Genomic DNA, 21841 nt, shown 5'->3' with positions numbered 1-21841 from the left:
CAAATGTGAAACGCCCAAAATTTTGGTGTGTAATTGGACAACTTTTGGGCACCGAACACAAAATCGCCAAGATTTTGGTGAAATTTGGACCACAAAATTTTTGAAAAATTTAGCGGAAATTAATGCCTATCGTGAATACCCTAAAATTTGTGTCTATTAGGAGGACCGCGTGTGAATAGGAGTTATTTTATGTGGCTAATGCTGACTAAGGCTTGGGGGATGCTTAATATTTTTATGTTTTATGGTGTTGGCCACATGACACGATCACATGTGTGGTATGAAATGATCGTCAACGAGCATGACACTAGCACTTAGGAGGAACATGATAAGTGTAACAATAATATTGGCAAGGTAAAGTCATGGAGAGTCTTAAGAGTTGAGCATGGTAGCTAGTAAAATATTACAATGGTACAATTTACCTTTTTGATAGAATAAAATTTTTGCTAGTGTTACCACACTATTTCAGGCCATGCAATTATTGACATGGGAAATGGGAGGTGATATGGCGTATATACATCAAATGAGCAAGTCTAGAAACACTTAAAATGACTACTCCAAAAGGGGTATTATTTTTGAGATAGGTAAAAGATGAATGCCCAAAATTGAGTAGATACAATTCTAGAATATGCCGTGGACATTGTTTAGTAATTTTAAGGTTTTCTTGTTGTCGGGGGATTCTTCGTGTATGGCTAAAGTCACAGAGTCTTAGGTAAAAAGAGCTCAAGATAGAGAGAAACAATTCTAGAATTATAACAATGAAGAGAAGATTTGATAGCTATGAAACAAGGGTTCAAGGTGTAGGGCTCAAAACCGATCTATATTTCATAAAAGCATCCAACGTTGACAAATTTGAGACATTGTCACGAGGACGTGAAATTTTGAGATGCTTTAATCTTGCTAATAACATTTGATTAAGTTATTAATTAAATGTGCAAGGTTGTTTAAGTACATGTGATGCACATGGTAGATATTCCATAGTAACAAGCCAAGGACCCCAACGATGCAATGGGTGTCAAAGGCTAAAGTTGTGATAAGTTATGCTGATTGGGTTTTGTTGGTCAGTGGACCTTAGGGCAGTAGTTTCGCTAATAAGTATTGACAAATTTGAGACATTGTCACGAGGACGTGAAATTTTGAGATGCTTTAATCTTGCTAATAACATTTGATTAAGTTATTAATTAAATGTGCAAGGTTGTTTAAGTACATGTGATGCACATGGCAGATATTCCATAGTAACAAGCCAAGGACCCCAACGATGCAATGGGTGTCAAAGGCTAAAGTTGTGATAAGTTATGCTGATTGGGTTTTGTTGGTCAGTGGATCTTAGGGCAGTAGTTTCGCTAATAAGTATTGGCAGTGACACTGTATTTTTCTCTTACCTTTCTCATTGTACCTATCATTGTGCATTTATTTTATGGCATTGCAATCTAATGTGACCTATTGCCCACAATAATGGCATGCCAAATAGGACTTACAATTGTGCGACTTATATGAGATTACCCATGAGACTAAGATGTAACCCTTTTGGGTTGTGAATCTCTAACACGGTTATTATGACCATTTCTGCCTCTAACAATCAATGCATGAGAAGTGTGAGATACATCATTATTCTTCCTATTTATTTCTTCCATCCCCCCTCATAACCACAACTAAACGCTCGTTTCCCCTCCGGCCCACTACTCGGTACGCCCTTGTGGCATTTGTTTTCAGATCCTCGTGCCTTCATATTTGGTTTTTGATTCCTTCACCATTTTTCGCACGAGAGCTTATCATGGTCTCAAGTGTGTTGCTTTACTAGGACACGCGTGGGGTCACATTTGGGACTAGCATTAATTAATTAATTAATACCAGCCTAAGGGTTAAGAAATATTGAGGACCACTCCAGGTTGCAAATGGCCCAGCCAATTTAATTATGGATGGACATATTTAATTGTGGGTAGGGTCAGAAGGGCTGAAATTAATTTTCAGGATTATTTAATGCTGAAAAGTAATTAAATGGTTGGATAATGCTGAAAATGGGTTTAGAAGGTTGCAATTTAGTAAAAATGTCCATGCAAACTGAGAAAATGTTTTTGAGGGTTGGTTCTTGGCCATTTAGTTAGTTTATAGCTTGAGAGAGAGAGAGAGAGAGAGAGAGAGAGAGAGAGAGAGAGAGAGAGAGAGAGGTTGGTCAAAATATGCCCGAGAAAATATTGTGCGTTTAATGGATGCACAAGGTGTTATGGTGACTGATCTTGCCTCCATCATTCGTATGAGTGTTGACTTTTATAAGTCCTTGCTAGGTCCCTAAGAGAAATTTTTTGATACTATTCTCTCTACTCGCTGATATATTTGCGAGTTGGTTAGCAATTAGGTTAAACCAGAATGGATGGATTTAATGGAGGCGGATATTTCAGAAGATGAAATGGAAGAAGTGCTATCCCACCTATCCCGAAGGAAAAGCCTTGGTTGGGATGGGCTTTCTAATGAGCTGTTTTCAGCTAATGTGCAACAACTTAAAGATCCATTAACTCACCTGTGTCAGCAAGTGTGGAATTCTGGTATCATGTCATTAGATTGGAAGATTGTTGTCATTCGGTTGTTGCCCAAGGTTCCCTCTTCACCCTCTTTGAAATAATGGACATTGTAAAGCTTAGCTGCAGAGTGACAAAAGTTCGAGGACTGAGCGTGAGAGCATGACGACTGAAGAGAGAGAGTGAGAGAGCAGAGTCAAGTACGATTCGATAAGAGTGTACCAACATGTGTTGGTACACAAAGAATAAAATGTATTTATACTTAGGGCACGTAAGGGTGCATTCACATGTACAATGTGCGTGTATATACATGGGGGTTAGACCAGGCCTTTATCCCAACATCCTCCCACTTAAAGGTTCGATGTGAATCTCTAACTAACCAACTCCCACTAGTCGTATGCAATGCTCGTGCTGAGCTTTGCTTAGACTTTTAGTGAGAACATCTGCATGGTTGTCTTGTTGGTCAATGTGAGTTGACCATCTTTCACAATTTGTCTGATGAAGTGATATCGTACATCTATATGCTTTGTGTGTGAACGATACATGGCATTCTTAGCTAGATACACAGTACTCTGGCTATCACATCCCAAAACTGCAGTACCCATAGACATGCCAAGATCTTCTGCAAGTCTGCTCAACCATATAGCTTCCTTAGAAAAATGTTATCTAAAGATTTTATGAGTCTCTCCAAATTAATGAGTAAAAACTCCTGACCGACATGCCATTGCTTTCACCCCCACCATCGCAATCCGTCGAAACCCCCCTTTCCCCCCTTCCTCCCCTCTCCTGCTGACTGGCATCGCGCCCCCCATCTCTCTCGCCTGCCGCCCGCCATCGCATTGCGTTGCGTCTCCTATAGCTCCCGTCATCGCGTCGACAATCCTCCCCTCCGCGTGTGCTCTCCCGCCTCTTCTGCCTTGAGGCCTGGCCAGATGCTCACACCATCTTTCTGAAAACAGCAAATCCCCTCCCCCCTCCCCTCCTCCCCCAAATCTGTTCTCACAGTAAAGTGATTAGGTAATAAAAAGAAGCTAAATTTTTCATACTCCTTTTTACTGCTAATATTTCTTTTTCATTACTATGATACTTTTGTTCGGTTGGATTAAATGTCCCTGAACAGTATCTACATATATTTTCTTTTGTTTGATTTTCTATTTCTTCTTTAAATACTCCCCCCCAGAAAGCTTCTGAGGCGTCAGTTTGTGAGACAAGATGTCCTTGTCCTGATGGTAGATTAAGCCGAGGAAGATTTCAGGCTTGATTTTTTATGTGTTGGATAGTATGAGTGTGCTGTTCTGTCCATTTCCATATAGCATTTTTCTTTAATAATTTTTGCGATGGATTTCTATCCATCGCCAAGTTTTCAAAGAATTCTTCGGCGTAGTTAGCGCATCCAAGAAATCTTTGTAATTGTTTTGTATTTTCCATTTGATCTGGGAAATTGACAATTTTTTCAGAAATACGAGTTTGTAGCTCTATTCCTGTATTGTTGATGAGAAATCCAAGATATTCAATCTTATCCTTATACAATTCTATTTTCTTAATTGAAAGATTGACTCTTGATTTTTTAGTTATCTCAAAAATTGTTCAAGATGATTTTCGTGTTGTTTTATATTCTTGCTGAATATTAAAATATCATCTACATATATAATGCAGAATGGTGATATTTTCTCATATACTTTATCCACCCATTGTTGAAACTCTTGAGGTGAAATTTTTAATCCAAATGGTAAACAGATCCATTCGTAATGTCCTTGAGGGGTAGAGAATGCTATGTATTCTGTACTTTTAGGTGTTAACTTGATCTGCCAAAAACCACTTTTGCAGTCAAATTTTGAAAAAATGTTTTTATTACGGATCCTATCTAATTAGATAGTAACCATTAAATTTGGTATATTTATTTAAAGTCTTGTAATTCACAACCATTCGGACTTTTCCGTGTTTGATTTTGCTATGGTTTCTTACCATGAAAGCAGGTGAATTATGAGGACTTTTTGATTCTTTTATAAGTTTCATCTCAAGTAATTCTTTGAGTTGAACTTTGAATTCATCTTGATCCTATTGAGAATAAATCATAGGGCTGCTACGAATTATTTTATTCTCAAGGAGTTCTATTTTTGCATATGTCTTGTGTATATTCCAGAATTCTAATGGATTCTCAGAATAACATTCTTGGAAACGTTTTCGGTTAGATATTCTATTTCTTCATTTTGAAGGATTCGATTTATCTTGTAATCGAGCCTAGCTGTTTTTAGTAATAAATGTAATAGTATCACTCGTCTGTTTGTATTCTTGAAAAAGATTGATAAAATCATTTCCTAGAATAATATCTACACCGGTTTTGTTATTCTAGTAAATTTTTGGTAATGTAATGATTACCTGTTCTATTTGGATTTTCACATTCTTTACTATTTTATTGTATTTGGTCTCATGACCTGACATATATTTTCCTATGACTGCATTGATGTCGTCAATGACCCAATTGTCATGGTGTAAAACTTCTTGTTTACAAGTAGATATAAAAGATCCATTATCTAAGTAAGCATCAAAATCTCTGCTTAGATCTTTCGTGGGTACTTTTATTTTTATATATATATTGTTGTTGAGACTGGAAAGCGTGTTTCCTTGTTTCAACATTTTTCTGTTTGAATAACTATTCCTTTGATCTGAATAGTTAGAAAACCATTCTCTATTTTATACTTTTCACAATTCTGTTCTAGAAATTTCATTCCTAGGATTACAAGATAACTTTCTGTAATCATTTTATCCACAAATATGGTTAAGTCTATATTTTAGTTTTCTATTTTTAGACGTATCTCAACCGTCTCATCTATTTCACTTTGTTTACCGGTCCATAAATGTGAATACTTATGTGGTTGATAGAGCTGTGTAGTTGCAAGATTTTTCACAATTTGCTGGTTTATGTAGTTATAGTGCACACCTGTGTCTATAAGTATCTTATAGACCTTCCAGTGTTGACCAATGAATAATTCACCCTTAATCTTGAATTGGGTTGAGGTATTGTTTTTTGGCTGTTTTGGGCCATTTATGAGACTACTATTACTAGCCTCCCCTGGACCAACAAAATACACTGATGTTCTTTCTCAACCAGAAATAAATCTCTGTTGTTTGTACTAAAACCAGCCACCACATGGGCAAAACATGCAGAAATTTACCGAACTTTGCACAAAACCCAAAAATTTCAAGTCCAAAATTGTATAAATGTCAGCCAATCTGACCCAGCTGAGCAAAATTTTGCCAATACATGAAAAGCCCCAAATTTCTGGGATCCAATGTCAAGAAATTTTGCTCAAAGGAGCAAAGTTCTGACTAATTTGGCAAAATCCCGAAATTAATTGAGGTCACCACATGCAATGTTTGCAATTCTTGACTTCAAAATCACTGAGGGGCATAAGCAATGTCAAATTTGGGAGAAGCCCCAAATTTTTGAACCAGATTTGCACAGATCTGTGACCTATGCCTCCAGTGCGTGAATCTCACCAAGAGTAAGTGATGGCTTAAAGGATTTAAGGCAAGATTTGATTTAAAAAAAAAACTTTACGTGACCTGTTGTGGGTTCGTTGACCCGTTAGGTGGGTCGCGTGGCCTGTCCACCATCAATGACTGGCTGTCACCGTCCGACGCGGCGTCGACTGCTACCTCGTCCCTTCCACATGCCACTGCCAGTTGCTGCTGACGACAATTGCGTGGTCCCGGTGCGTGCACTTGCTTGACCCGTTGCGAACAATCCCACTGGTCGTCAGCTTGTGTGCCTCAAAGCCAAACGATGGTTCCCCCTGAAGCTTGCCCTGCAGGCTGCGTGTTTCTCGCCTGAGCTATTTGCTTGCGACTATAAGTTGTGTGTCTTCTGTTAGTTGTTAGTCGATTGCGCGTCCAGGGACGTGCAGAACCTCACTCTGATACCAGTTGTTGTAAAGCTCAGTTGTAGAGTGATAGAAGTTCGAGGAGTGAGCGTGAGAGCATGACGACTGAAGAGAGAGAGTGACAGAGTAGAGTCAAGTACGATTCGATAAGAGTGTACTGACATGTGTTGGTACATAAAGAATAAAATGTATTTATACTTAGGGCACGTAAGGGTGCATTGACATGTACAATGTGCGTGTTCTATACAAGGGGTTAGACCGGGCCTTTATCCCAACAATGGAGGCCCATTTCTGTTATGGGTTCGTTATATAAAATCTTCTCCAAAATCATTGCCAACAGATTGTAGAAAGTTTTTTCACACCTCATCCACGTCAATATGGTTTCATTAAAGGTCGAAATATAATGCACAACATCTTGAATGTTCAACTGGGAATTGACTATGCTAAAGCTTCAAGACAGCAAGTAGTTATGCTTTAGCTCGATATTGAGAAGGCATTTGATCATGTTAGTTGGTATGAGTGGGATTTGGCCCTCACATGGTTTCTCTTGTTAGTCAGGGAGTTGTGGCTCGTATTGCTCTTAATCGAGGGATCATGGAGGAAATTGCTTTATCTTGGTCTCTTTGGCAAGGCTGCCCTCTCAGCCCTTTGCTGTTTGCTTTGGTCACTCACCTGATGCTCGTATTGTTGGATAAGTTGGCTGATCAAGGCGAGATAGTTGGCTTGTCTCTTCCTAGTGGTACTCAACTTGTGGGTTAAGCTTTGGCAGATGATTCTTTCATGTTCCTTAAGGTTGATCGCACTAATGTTAATTGAGCAATGGTGGCGTGGAATCTTTTTGCTTTGGCATCGGGTCTTTATATTAATACTTAGAAATCTACACTTCTCTCTTGTACGGAGATTGATCTGTAGGCCTTGGGTTGGCATGGAATTGTGATCTCAAAGGAAAATATAAGCAGACACTTGGGATATCCTATTGGTGTGGAGGTAGTACCCTGGGCCTTACTGGATTGGATGGCCTCTCGGCAGGTTCATGTATTGGAAATCTCAAGGCTGGCTGTTACATATCAGACTGAAAGTTGCTCAATGTATTATGATCAGTATGATATCGTTCTTTTTGCCATTGCTTCCTTGGACTAAGAAGTCCCTTTTGGAACTAGTTCAGCCTATCAGGTTTATGTTGTGGAAAAAGAAAGGGAATCGTTTGGGTCAGGTTTGGATTTTGTGGCAGCATGTGACTACGCCTAAACGGATGGAGGGAGCAGCTTTGTTGGATGTTAATTTGCATATTAAAGCCTTGAGGTTGGCCCTTTTGCAGGCATTATGTGTACAGAGTCATCCTTGGTTAGACATTGCAAAATTTTTCATTGAAAAGGTTGGCATCTCTCATGGTAACACGGTTATTTGTGCTTCCTGGTGGCATGTGCTTAATTCCTCGAGGTCTATTAAGATCACCTAGTTTTTTCTCCTTTCTCATTTGATTGCATCCTGGCAAGAGATATTACGTTTTTCAGTTTGGCGCCCCCCTGAGATTCGCAAGGAGACGAATTCATTGCAAGGAGAAGTCTTGGCCTCCTCCAGGTTGTTGGATCGACTAGACAAAGATTTGCACAAACTAAGTTTAATCGGATGGCTCGTTTGGGGTTGCAGACAGTTTTTGACGGTGTTATTCTTGGGCAGTCCTGTCTATACTCTTTTCGGCGTATTCGTCATTACTTTCGGGTACCCCATGGATATTGTGACATTTGATCATCCATACAGGTCCAACTTTAGAGGTTCTCTCCTTTGCTAGTGCTACAACCATTGTATCCATGTCGTGAATGGAAGTTTGTGATCCCCGATGATTTCAAGAAGAGGTCTGCTAACAAGATATACCATCAGATGGTGGAGGCTAAGAGATGGGTCACTACAAAGGTGAATAAATTATGGCATATTAGGGATGGCAAAAAGAAGTGGCAGGAAAGATTCCTTTAGCTTTGGAAGTCTAAGGTTCCCTATCCGTTCATGGATTATGGGAAAGCTGCCCTTCGTGTCTTCTTTGCATTTTGATTATTCCTGCCTTTTCTAGTTCCTTAGACGTCTTGTGGCATATTTGGCGTATTTGGAATGCCTTTATTTTTGATTCGGTCTCGGGCATCCATGGTCATGTGGCCCGTGTTCGAGGTTTAGTGCTATGGCAGATTTTGTCTATGATATGAGCTGACTTGGTTCTTCTTGACATTGCTGCCCCCTGGCTGGCTATTGTTTGCTCTACTCCAGTTGTGTGATTTTCTCTGTGTTAAAGTCCTGATAGTCTTTCATCACTTTCTCTGATGACCTGATGGTCTGATGTAATAGAATGTAAGAGATTTAGTGGGAATGCTGACCTGATGATCTGATGTATATATTTTCTACTTAATTCAATTATCTTCACAAAAAAAAAAGAGAGCTATTGGTCCATTTTCTGATCAGAGAACAACAATTTGCCATAGAAGACAGCCATCTAGGAGCCTCAACAAGCAAGGGATAGTAGGGCGTCACCTTCTAGGGGCTGGCAATAGCATTGCTGATCAGATGACTACATTTCGGAAGTATTTGGCAATAGGTGATTGCATTAAATGTAGGCTCTAGTAGGCAGCATGCAAAATTTAGTGTTTTCTCTCGAAGAACATTAAATTTGTCTCTCATCTTGGCTTTCTCTCACCTTCTCCAACCCATTCTTAGGAGATCTCAGCATTTCTCAGCCATTTTGAGTAGATCTCAGCCAAAATTGGTGGATAGCAGAGAGATCTCTGCTGTAAACCCTAAATTTATGTAGAAATTAGGATTTGACAGCTACCTCGGGACCCGTGCCAATTGGTGAAGGCATTGTACAGTGAATTCAACACCTGAAATTTGTGTAATTGTTAGGGAATTCAGATTCCAGCCCATTCATTGTAATTTGGGGCAGCATTTAGCGAGTTGGTGGTTCCATTTGTGCAAGTCTTGGGTGAAAAATCAAGGGAAAATTGGCTCGAATTGATTCTGATCGTTGCTATAGCAAAGAGACCTTTTGGAACAGCAAAGGAGATTGTGAATCTCAGCTTGTACTCTTTCTGTTAGCAATCAAGGTAAAGAAATACCGAAAGGGGCGCCAGTTTTGGGGCCAACAGGGTGTCCAATGTCGGAGATTATTAAGGTAATTTGTGTATTTTAAGTTATATTCATTTGCTGATTGCTGTAGTTAAGTGCTCAATCAGGGAATTACCGCCCTTTCCAAGAAGAAAGGCTGGTTTCAGACATAACTAGCTTATACATCAGTTATGAGGTCCATATTTCATCATGGACATGGCCAATATCAGCCTTGATTCCATAAACATCATTACGGTTATGAGTACACAGCATACAATGCTTTTATGATTCAAGAACAGTCCATAGAACTCGTTTTATAATAGTCCACATACATACAAAAATGCTTGCATAAGATCAGCCCACAAAAACTTCCCAAATCCTTGCTTTTATTTTCGGGACAACATGGATACAAGAAGACCTCAAAGCCGCTCACTTATTCTTCTTAGAACAAGGCTTTCATGAGCATGAGACTGTAGAAGAAGATGCATAACAGCAGTGCTCTCTGTGGGTAGAACAGCCCATATGCATTCAAAGTTCCGTGCTTAGGAGCAAGAACAGCCCACAAGAACTACTCATATCCTTGCTTTATAATGCTAAAACATGATATTGGCTTTGTTACATTCTTGATTCTGACATGTATGCAAATCAAGTGCACCATTAAAGTCTTGGATTTTCAACTCCTGCATGTTTTACTCAATGCAAATTTAGCTATTCCATTTAAGAATTATTGTAGCTTTATGATTCAAGTTGACTTAAGAAAGAACGCATTCTGCTCTTGAAGTCTAGGAAAGTATGATCGTGTGCATTTCGGTTAATACAAGTACAAATTATCATTGCTATTAGTGACACTAAACAAAGTATAGGATTTCTAATAAAGCTAATATGAAGTACTTCTAGCAGTATACAAACTGAAGGTTTCAGATTGAAAATATTTGGATAAATTTGTTGCTCATATAATGATACTGTATAACATGTTGATGATATTACCAGAATGGCTTGTCTGCAGAGGCAGTAATAATACGACATGATGCATCTGCAGGCAAGTATGCTGGAGGTCCTCGCTCTGGAGCTCCAAGAGCAACCCTGTGTGTCTCTTCACAGGTTTGAATATTTTTTGTTCATTGGCCTACAGCATAATTGTCGTCATATTGTTCGTTGGCCTACGGTCTAGTGCTCCCATAACGTGGTCTGTTTTGTCAGACCTTTGTCTTTCAGGAAGCTCTACAATGCAGAAGAAATGTAGATTTAGACGAGCCCTTTAATATTCTGCTTTACCTCTGGTGCCTGTAACTAAATTATTTTGATGACATTGATGGTAATAATAATAGTTTCCTGCTTTACTGGGTGGCCTTTTCTTTAGTTAGTACGCTTGAGAAATTGATCAAAAATATCAAAGACCTCAGCAAAAAACTTGGCAATTTATAATGTTAAATAAATTCCAGTAGAGAACAAAAAAATGCAATAAGGAATTTGCTTAAGAGAAGCAGGAACATGGGGAGAAGAGAAAGAACATAGATGAAACACAATGAGAACAGAAGGAAGACTGATCTGAACACTGATACAAGGCTGCACACAATCAGCCCCTGCATGCTGTGGAAGTATGCATCACTGAGGGCATCAGACTGATGTCCAAAGATCTGGCTGAGGAAGGCGAGTGCGAGTGATGATGGCTAGAATGATGATTAAGGAATGATCTAGGAGGCATGGACTGGGGCAGCCTCTAGCTAGGCACTGACCAAGAAATAGGCTAGTGGTGACATTAGGAACTAGGCATTATTTAATTAATTAGTGCCACTTCAGGGGCTAATTAATACTTATTAGGATCACTTGGGAGACAAAATGGCATAGCTAGTTTAATTGTGGGTCATGCACTTTCCACATGAAAACGCTATCTCTTGGGGGTTGATTTATTGTAAAGCTAGATCATTAGACATTGTGTTATTTTCTGACCCAAACTAAAGAAGCATATGAGATGGGCAAAATTCCTCTCTATGTTTCATTTTCATATTGTACACATTGACGACAAAAATAATGTAATGGCTGGTATATTGTCTCGTAAGCCTCAAATTTCGGCTGCGAGTTGGATGCCATTAAGGATCAACATGCTCTTGATTTTGATTTTGCGAATGTTTATGATCAGCTATGCAATGGTCAGAGGCAGGAGCATTATGTGCTTAGAGATAACTTTTTGATGTGTGTCACAAAGCAACTAAGGCCAAAGGTGATGATAGAAAGTCATGCTCCTCCTTCTGCATGGCATAGAGGTATTGATGTCACAATTAAGGTAGTGGGGCGCTTTTTTTGTTGGCTAGCTTTGAGACACGATATAGAGCAATTTGCTTGTATAGACATTGTGTGTCAAAAGGTTAAGTATGATAGGCAAAAGATGCTAGGCTTGTTATAGACCTTGCCTATATTTGATAGGCCTTGATAAAGCATTGCTATGAATTTTATCTTTGATCTTCCACGGTCTCTTGCAAGGAAGGATGGGATATGGACTATTATATATAGGTTCGGTAAGTAGACCCATTTTCTTCATGTCAAGAAGAAGATTAAGGCTGATCATATGGCATGGTTGTTTATGTAATACATATTTAAGTATCATGGCATGTGCGAGTCGGTCATTAGCGATAGAGACCTCCAAATGGCGAGTTTGTTTTGGAAGGGACTATTTGAAAATATGGGTGCCACAATTGAAATTTTCTTCATCCTTTCGTCCACAGATAATGGTCAGTTTGAAGAGGCGAATACCATGGACTTGGATCTCTCGAAGTGCTTGTTGGGATGAGTGCGCAATGGAATGTGAGTTAGAAATGGAGCAAGAGCAGTGTTGAGAGTGAGAGTGAGAGAATCCCAAATTGAGTGTACCAACAAGTCCCGATATCAAAGAATAAAATGTATTTATATGTTAGGGTGCAAATAAGGATGTGTTCACACCTGTATAAGTTTATACACGGAGATTAAGGGACTTTACACGTGAATGGACTTTACACCCAACAATCTCCCACTTAAAGGCCCGAAGTGGTATCTTTAAGCTAGCCAAATCCCACTAATCGGATGCAATGCTCATGCTGAGCCTTTGCAAGGCTCTCACTGAGAACATCTGCAGGTTTATCTTGGGTTTTGATCTTAGTCAGTGATGTGACACGACCATCATCCAAGACTTGTCGAATGAAGTGGTACTGAACATCTATGTGTTTGGTACGTGCATGAAACATGGTATTTTTAGGCAGACATAATGCACTCTGGCTATCACAACCAGGCATTGGAGTCTGTGAAGAAAGACCAAAATACTTGACTAAATGGCCAAGCCAAATAGCTTCCTTAAAAGCTTCTGTGGCTGAACTATATTCAACCTCTATACTCAGTGCCACAATTTTCTGCAACCTTGAATACCAAGAAATATCCCCACTAGCCAAAGTAAAGATATACCCATTGGTAGATTTTCTAGTGTCAAGATCTCCTGCCCTGTCCGAATCATAGCATCCTTGCAACTCTAGTGTACCCTTTTCATAGCATATACACTTCTCCTATGTACCTTTTAAGTATCTAAAGATACATTTCACTGCTTCCCAATGTGGCTTGCCAAGGTTAGACATGAATCTACTAACAACTCCCACTGCATGAGCAAGGTTGGAGCGAGTTGCAACCATGACATACATTAAAGAACCACAAGCTGTTGCATAAGGTATGCCCTTTATAGCACTAGCAGTTGCATCATCCTTTGGGCAATCAGCTTTGCTAAGCTTTGTATGTGGTGGTAAAGGCACACCAAGAGGCTTAACATCAGCCATTTTAAATTTGTCAAGAACTTTGCTAATGTATTTATCCTGTGAGAGAAACAACAAGTGCTGCCCTCTATCTCTTTTAATCTCCATGCCCAAATGTGTTCATCTGTCCTCAGATCTTTCATTGAGAAAGCTAAACTTAGTTGCCTTTTAAGAGCATTCAAAGTAGTCCTATGCCTTCCTGCAATCAGCATGTCATCCACATATAAGTTCAGCACAATCAGGCTTCCATCATCAGCCATTTTAGTGTATAAGCAATGATATGCATGACTATGTTTAAATCCATAGTTGAGTATAAAAATATCAAACTTTTTATACCATTGACTAGGGGCTTGTTTCAGCCCATATAAGTTGCGTTTCAGCTTAGAAACCAAATGCTCTTTCCCTGGAATAGCAAAACCTTTGGGTTGTTTCATGTACAGCTATTCATGTAGGTCACCATGAAGAAAAGTAGTCTTCACATCCATTTGATCCAACTCAAAATCCAAAGGATGTAGTGAGAGCAAACAAAACACGGAGCGTAGTCATCTTCACCACTTGCAAAAAAACCTCATGGAAGTGTATGTCTTCCTTCTATGTGTAGCCCTTAGCAACCACATGTGCTTTGTACTTGGGCTTCCCATCAATATATTTCACCTTGTAAACCCATTTGTTAGGGATAGCTTTCCTATCTTGGGGCAAAGGTACAAGCTCCCATGTATTATTTGCATGCAGAGACTTCATATCTTCCTATATAGTAAGCTCCCACTTTGTCTTGTTTTCACATGATTGTGCCTCTCTAAATGTCAGAGGCTCACCTTCATCAGTCAATAAAATGCAATCCAAAGATGGTTAAAACCTCTGTGGCTGCTTTGTGACACGTGTAGACCTTCTTACCCAATGATCTGCATTGTTAGGCAATGGGCCTACATCCTTAGGTATGTGCACGCTATCACCTTGTGGCTGATTTTCAGCATTTTCTTGTTGCTATAACCTATTTTCAGCATGTTGTTCTTATTGTTCTATTCCATCATGTGCATCTATTTGCTATCCATTATCTTTTGGTTGTAGCACAATAGGTTGCTGCTCATTTTCAGCATCAAAAGGAATGGAATCTTCAGCTAATGGTTGTTGATTGGCTGGCTGTTCATACTGAAATTTGATTGTCTTTTTATCAAGGTCACCCTGTGTAGCATTTTTGGGCATATTTGTCTCATTAATTACTATGTCTCGGTTGCGTACTATCTTTTTGTCCTGAGGAAGCCAAACTCTATAACCCATCTCTCCCTCATCTTTATATCCCATGAAGATGCCTATGATGGATTTCATGTCTAGTTTAGTCCTCTGATTTACAGGAACACGCTTAAAGGCATCACAACCAAAGACATGCAAATGGTCATATGAAGCAGGTTTGCCAGACCAAACCTCTTTAGGAATGCCATTTTCCAATCCATGATTGGGAGAGCGATTGCATACATGAAGTGTAGTATTAAGAGCCTCTCCCCATAAGTGCTACGTGAAATTAGTTGTGGATAACATGTATCTGACTCTCTCACAAAGTGTGTGATTATATCTTTCAGTCACGCCATTTGATGCAGGATTATAAGGGGTTGTCAACTCCCTCTTAATGCGATGCATCTCACAAAACTTTTTAAACTCATTAGAAACATACTCGCCCCCATTATCCGTTCTTATAGCTTTTAACTTAAGCCCTTTCTGTGTGGTAACAAAAGCATGAAACCTTTTAAAAACATCCAACACTTACTTTTTGCTCTTTAATACATACACCCATGACTTTCGACTGAAATCATCAATAAAAGTAACAAAGTATCATGCATCCCCATATGAAATAACACATATAGTACATACATCAGAGTGTACTAAGTCAAGATCATTAGACTTCTTAACGACAACAGAGAAATAAGGAGACTTCACATGTTTTCCATGTAAGCAATCATTAGAAAATTTGAGACAAGAGCCTTTTACATCAAATCTCCCTAAAGAGGAGAGAATGTGAAGGCCTTTGTAGCTCATATGGCCAAGTCTTTTGTACGAAAGTTTCCATCTGTGAATGAATTTCAGCCACAACCAAAAACTTTTCAGGTAATGCTTTACAATGCAAATAGTACAAAGTCCTTTCTGTGTGGTAACAAAAGCATGAAACCTTTTAAAAACATCCAACACTTACTTTTTGCTCTTTAACACATACACCCATGACTTTCGACTGAAATCATCAATAAAAGTAACAAAGTATCGTGCATCCCCATATGAAATAACACATATAGTACACACATCAGAGTGTACTAAGTCAAGATCATTAGACTTCTTAACGACAATAGAGTAATAAGGAGACTTCACATGTTTTCCATATAAGCAATCATTACAAAATTTGAGACAAGAGCCTTTTACATCAAATCTCCCTAAAGAGGAGAGAATGTGAAGGCCTTGTAGCTCATATGGCCAAGTCTTTTGTACGAAAGTTTCCATCTGTGAATGAATTTCAGCCACAACCAAAAACTTTCCAGGTAATGCTTTACAATGCAAATAGTACAAAGTCCCCTTTTTACTGCTTTTAACAATCAGCATAGAGCCCTTGTGGAATTTCCAAGATCCGCCAACAAAGGTAGTAAAATATCCTCTTGCATCAAGCTATCCAACTGACAATAGACTTTTCTTTATGCCAGGTATATATTCGACATCTTGTAAAATCAGCTCTTGGCTGTTTTCAAGGGCCAAGTGAATGGTACCTACACTCTCTATCTCACACGCATAGTTGTTGCCCAAGTAAACCTTGCCTAGGCAACTTGCAGTATATTTAAAAAAAAACTTTCAAGAGGGAGTAACATGAAAAGAGGCACTGTTGTCCACTACCCATGATTGGGACAGCCCATCATGAGCTGAAAGTAAAGCATCAATTATCTCCTTTTTGGTGATGTGTATATCACCTGTGTTGCCATAACATTTGCATCATTACATGAGGTTGCAACAAGTATCTCTCTAGTGTCAGAGAGCTCTTCAATGACCATACTAGATGCAACATTTACCTTTGCAACTTCTTTTGACGGAGAGCTATCATCATCTTTCTTGTCATTCTTCTTTTTCTTTCTTTCTTGCTCTTTCTTGTAGTATCAACAATTGGGCTTTTTATGCCCTATACGCCCACATTGATAGCAAGTAACATCCTAATGTTTGTCCTTGCTTTTACTCCTGCTTTTGCCTTTATTTCCTGCATTGCCCCTCTTCTTTGACTTGCCTCTAAGATGATAGGATGGAATCATTGCTTTCTCCACTGGACTTTCTTTTGATCTCCTTATTGAGAATAGATCCCCTAACACCATCAAAGGTTAAAGCCGAGTTGTTGCTTAGTGAAATAACCAAAGACTCCCAACTATTAGGCAAAGTCATCAACAAGAAAATAGCCTTTAATTTATATTGAAGGGCTGCAAACCAGTCTTGTAACTGACTCAAAATCTTTGTGAAAGTACTCAAATGCTCAGATGCCGGCGTAGACTCATCCAACTCCATGTTCACAAGCTTGTGCATGAGATGCGCTTGATGTGTCCATTGACCTTTTCCATATGGCATAAGCCATATCAAGACGCTTAATGTTTGTAAGTACATCATCAATCACAACCATTTTAATGTATGCAATGTCCTTCTTGTTGAGTCTAGCCCAATCCTCATCTGTCATAGCTATAGACGTGGTTTCCAAGAGAGCATCATCACAGTCCTTGAGAAACAAAATGCCTTGCATCGTGTCCTTCCACAGATTAAAGCCAATGCCATCAAACCTCTTGATTTCAAGAAGGGATTTAGTGTCACTGCTACTAGAAGTATTAATGGCCATTGTTCAGCAAAGTGCCTAGTACCAATGCTGTATTTTATGACAGTAAATATTGGGCTGAATATTCAACTAATTCCAGCCCCACATTTCAGGAAGTAAGAGCAAGATTTGATCTAAATACATGTACAACAGTAGAAAGGAAGGCTTTCATCAATATAACTGAGATTTTAGCATACATGCCATGCATACACCGCTGCAAGGTGACTCCTACTTCAACAATATCACCAAAAATACATTTGCAACAATCCCAGATCTACAAATGATCACTAAAACTGTAGCACCATTAATATTCAGCAATACATCAACTCCATAGGAGCTGGCTAATATGTGTACTGCATATATATGTGCCCAAAAGCACTTCTAATACACAAAAACACCAAAATTCTCTGCAAATTTTTCAAAATCTCACAAGTAGAAGATAATAAACTCAAATTTCACCGCTTACAGCACCAAGATTGCTTTAGCAATGTCCCCAATGTGCATTTCGCACATCAATTACCAAAACTCACAAATTTCAGCAAAAGCCCCAAAATTGAATCGACCAATTTGTCCCAATTGCATTAATACATGTTCCCTAGAGCATAAAACAAGAAAATTTTGCAAAATTTTACAAAAGCTCCAAATTTCTCAGATTTGAATGTGCACCAATGCTAGTAAATTTGGCTCAGTTGAGCAAAATTTCACTGATATATGAAAAGCCCATAAATTTTCAAGGGCAATGTATATAATTTTTGCAATTTCTGGGTCCAATATCACTGTTATGTATGAACAACATCAAATTTGGGGAAAACCCCAAATTTTCGAGCACAAATCTGCACAAAATTGAGAACTGTGCTTACATGCACAAACTGGGGCTTAGGAAAATATGCCATGCCATTAAAAAAAAGTCTTTTGTGCCATTGCTTGGTCTTTGTTAGCCGTTGAATGTCGCTGTTTGTTGTTGCCTAGGTCCACTTAGGCCATCTGTTGTCTCCTGGGTCGACACACTTTGCCGCCTGCACAGACTTGCTGAAAACGTGATAAGCAACCAGCCAATGACTAGCGCTTGACTAAAAATGTTGTCGTGTGGTCAACAACTGTTGCTTGTTTGCCGCTTGAACTTGACTAGTCAAACCGAACGCTTGCTTGCGCCTTGACTGACTGAAAGGCGATGACTTGACTCCTTCGCGCGTACACTCTGAATTGACTTACGTTGTTCTCGGGAAGCATGCACACTATCGCCATAGCTCTAATACCAATATATTGTGATGAGTGCGCAATGGAATGCGAGTCAGAAATAGAGCAGGAGCAGTGTTGAGAGTGAGAGTGAGAGAATCCCAAGATGAGTGTACGAGTAAGTCCCGGTACACAAAGAATAAAATGTATTGATATGTTTGGGTAAAAATAAAGGTGTGTTCACACCCGCATAAGTTTATACACACAGAGATTAAGGGACTTTACACCCAAGGCAACTTTACACTCAGCAGTGCTATATATCAGAGTGTAAGACACAGTGGGAGTAGTACTTGCTTTTGGTTGAGTTTGCATATAATAATGCAATGCATAGTTCCATTGGTAAGGCTTCATTTGAGGTTGTGTAGGATGGCAAGAAAGTGCGTCCTATCTTGCACACTAATAATAAGATTTGTGAGGTTGATCGCTATGTTGAGAGCATGGATATAGCTTTTTAGAAGATTAAGCAGGCACTTCAAAGATCATAAGAGAAGCAAAAGAGAGTAGCTGATTACCATAGATGTGCTTTGTAGTTTGCAGAGGGTGATTATGTATTGTTGCATTTTGAAAAGGCAAGGTTGAAAAAGATGAAGGGTAGAGAGAGATTGTATCCAAAGCTGAATATGCATTACTATGGGCTCTTTTAGGTGTTGGAACAAATCGATGATGTTGTATATAGATTGAAATTACCTCCACATAGGTGAATATATAGATTTTGGTGCCCAAGAGGACTTTGGTACATAAGGAAAGAAAGGTTAGATGTAATGTTTTCAGGAGATATTTGGTAAAGTTTCAAAACTATTCACCAATGGATGCTAAATGGATGGAAGAGGGTGACTTGGCAGACCATCCTCAACTGTTGCAACTTTGTCTCAATGGTTTTTATTCAGAGCCGACTTTAGATCGGGTTTAGTCAGGTTTAGCAAAGCAAGGGTCCAAAACATTGCTTGATGCTCAAGGGGGAGGTAGCACCTCCACTTCTCTAGTCATGGATAGCTCCAATGTATAGTAGATCTTGGATGTATTCAACATGCATCCAAGGTATTGTTATTGACAATATGTTTGCCATGGGATCACTATTTAGTGTACTAGTCACTACAATTGATATGCATATGTATGTAGTTTTCACTATGGCTTTGAAATTGTACATTTGCATTGGATTATGATCATCAGGGTTGGTTACCACCTGCTGGTTTATAGTGAATGATCATTAGTTATTAATGGTATTCAACTTGTTCTTATGGACAATAGTGTATAGTATGTTGCCATTGATAGCTCAACCATGGTTTATGCTCAGTCTATGCTTTACTATGGTTGTTTGGGCAGAACTTTTGTGATATTTTGGTAATGTAAGCATTCCATGAGGTTTCATAGTAATTTTGCACTCTTCTTGCGTAGTGTTTTTGGTTACGCTGGTTGGAACTTTTGAGCAAGTCTTTCGCAAAAGTATAGTTAAGCAATATCAACCAATATTGTTTGACTATGATGCCTTATGGTAATTCCAGTGCACTATCTTTTGCTTTTTGGCATATTACAGTGCAATTGGGTGCAATCAAGGATGATTGCAAGGATTTCAAGGGGAAGGTTTGTTTATAGGGACATGTATTTTTAATACTTTGCTTAGCATTTGGCTTAGGTGTAAGTCAGTTAAGTCACAATGATTAACCAAGGACTCTGAGATGTCGGTGGATCACAAAGGCAAAATTTATATCAAGTTAGTTATATTGGTGAGGTATTAGTAGCCATTGCCAGCATATAGGAGGTGATTTTGACCAGTTCATTGCAGTAAGGTGCAGATTTTAGAGGCCAAAAAACATGTAGATGATAGCACCCGAATAGGAGGCAAGAGCATTCCGAGGCCTTTGGGCTGTAGGTGACTGCATCTTGGCTGATTAAGAGGCAGATGGCTGGTAATTCAATCACTTTCTAGTGATTTAAATGCGAGTTTTCTCTCTCTCAGCATTTGTTGGCCTAGGTGTGGAGGAATTGTGTGATTAATTTAATGGAAAATGAATGAGAATGAAAGAATTAATCGATGTACAATGACACTCGATCAAGAATAAGAGGCAGTGTACTAATGAGTGAGAGAGAGTACAAAGCTCAAGGTAATCACTCTGAAGAATATGCCGCATTTTTGTGGTAACGAGGCACAAAGTGTCTATTTATAGCAAAATGAAACCCTAATGGCTTAACTGTCATAGGAAACCCTAAAATATACCCTAACCCTAGTGTCACTTAGTGCCTAGGACACTAGGGGCAACAATTGCATTTAATGATAGTTTAAATGCATAGGCAGCCCAAATCATGGATCAAAGGGCGTCAATGTGTAGCGTGCGAGATGGCCTATAAAGGCCCCTCCATGAAATGGGCAAACTGATCTAGGAAAAATGCGATATATAGTCATGGTTACACATGTTCATCTTGATGGATATAGTAACCTATAATAATACAATGAAGGATAGAGCATGTTTTAAAAGGTATCATTAGTAGAAATATCTGAATAGGTCGAAACTTTGGAGGAATAGCCTTCATAAAAAGATATGTCAAAATGTGTTCTAAATAAGCAACCCAATCACAATCCATGAATCCATGCATAAGTGACGAAAGAACCTTGAAGAGAAGGCTTAAATCCTTGGTGTCCTTGAGGTAAGTGAAGACTTTGTCAATTATGATGCTTGAATGGGCAGCTGAATACTTTGTTGGTGATGGAAATATGTCCCCCTCAATGGTGACAAATTGGGGAGCCAAAGGTGGGTGAAGAACACCAACATAAATGACAGCAAGTGGTTGCTGGAAATGATGCTGTAATGCTGCAATTGGACAAACATTGATCCCAATAAGAAGCATACCATTAGTATATGGAATAAAAATTAGCAAATTTGAAAGATTTGGCATTGAAGGAACACATGTCATAAAAAGAGCATGCTGTTGATCATAAGTATCAAGATAATAAATTCTTGATATGAGAGTGCTGGTTGATACAATAGAAGAACAAACGTGATCATCATAAAATACACACCAAGGACCATCATAGAGAGCAAGAAAGCTTGAAGGAGCAATGGATGCTCCTCATAATGCTAGCACATAGAGAACATTCTGTAATGTTATGGAAGTGCCAGAAAAAGTATTAACTTGCGCAATACCAATGCCTTCTATTACATATGAGGCATTGCTTGCACACATGACCTTAGGTATATGAGGAATGGATGAGAATAATTCTCGACAAGAAGTGATGTGCTTAGAAGCACCACTATCGAGATACCAAGTAGAAGTTGCATCAGTGATAAGAGAACAATCATCATGTATAGAAGGATTATACCGACATTCGATGAAGAAAGTATATTCCTTGTGCTTGGTGAGGTTGGTAGTCTCATTGGTGATAACGAGACTGGACTCCTTTTCTTCTCCAATACAATGCACTTATGACGTTTAGTGATGTTGTACCCTGTCTTTCGATAGCAATTGCACCTCTGTCTTTGTTAGATATACTGTTGGAGGGATGGAAAGAGAATGGACCAACATGGAAAGATG

The 21841-nt window shown here is 39.0% G+C and overlaps 1 protein-coding gene across 3 annotated transcripts in view; it reads left to right on the top strand.

Annotated features, from left to right (window-relative positions):
* The window catches only part of LOC148036329 (Radical SAM superfamily protein), a 90484-nt gene that overhangs the window by 48162 nt on the left and 20481 nt on the right, over nt 1-21841 (top strand). For 2 of the 3 annotated variants that reach the window (XM_087678329.1, XM_087678332.1), the window contains exon 3: nt 10478-10588. The exons of the other annotated variant lie outside the window; for it this stretch is intronic. In XM_087678329.1, the coding sequence (XP_087534455.1) occupies nt 10478-10588 (111 nt within the window). The remainder of the gene's footprint in view (nt 1-10477; nt 10589-21841) is intronic. 3 annotated transcript variants of the gene reach the window in all.

This window comes from Lygodium microphyllum, chromosome 5 (assembly GCF_053477565.2).
Source record: "Lygodium microphyllum isolate KBCC chromosome 5, Lygodium_microphyllum_v1.1.10, whole genome shotgun sequence".
Lineage (NCBI taxonomy): Eukaryota > Viridiplantae > Streptophyta > Polypodiopsida > Schizaeales > Lygodiaceae > Lygodium > Lygodium microphyllum.
This window is presented reverse-complemented; position numbering and strand designations above follow the sequence as displayed.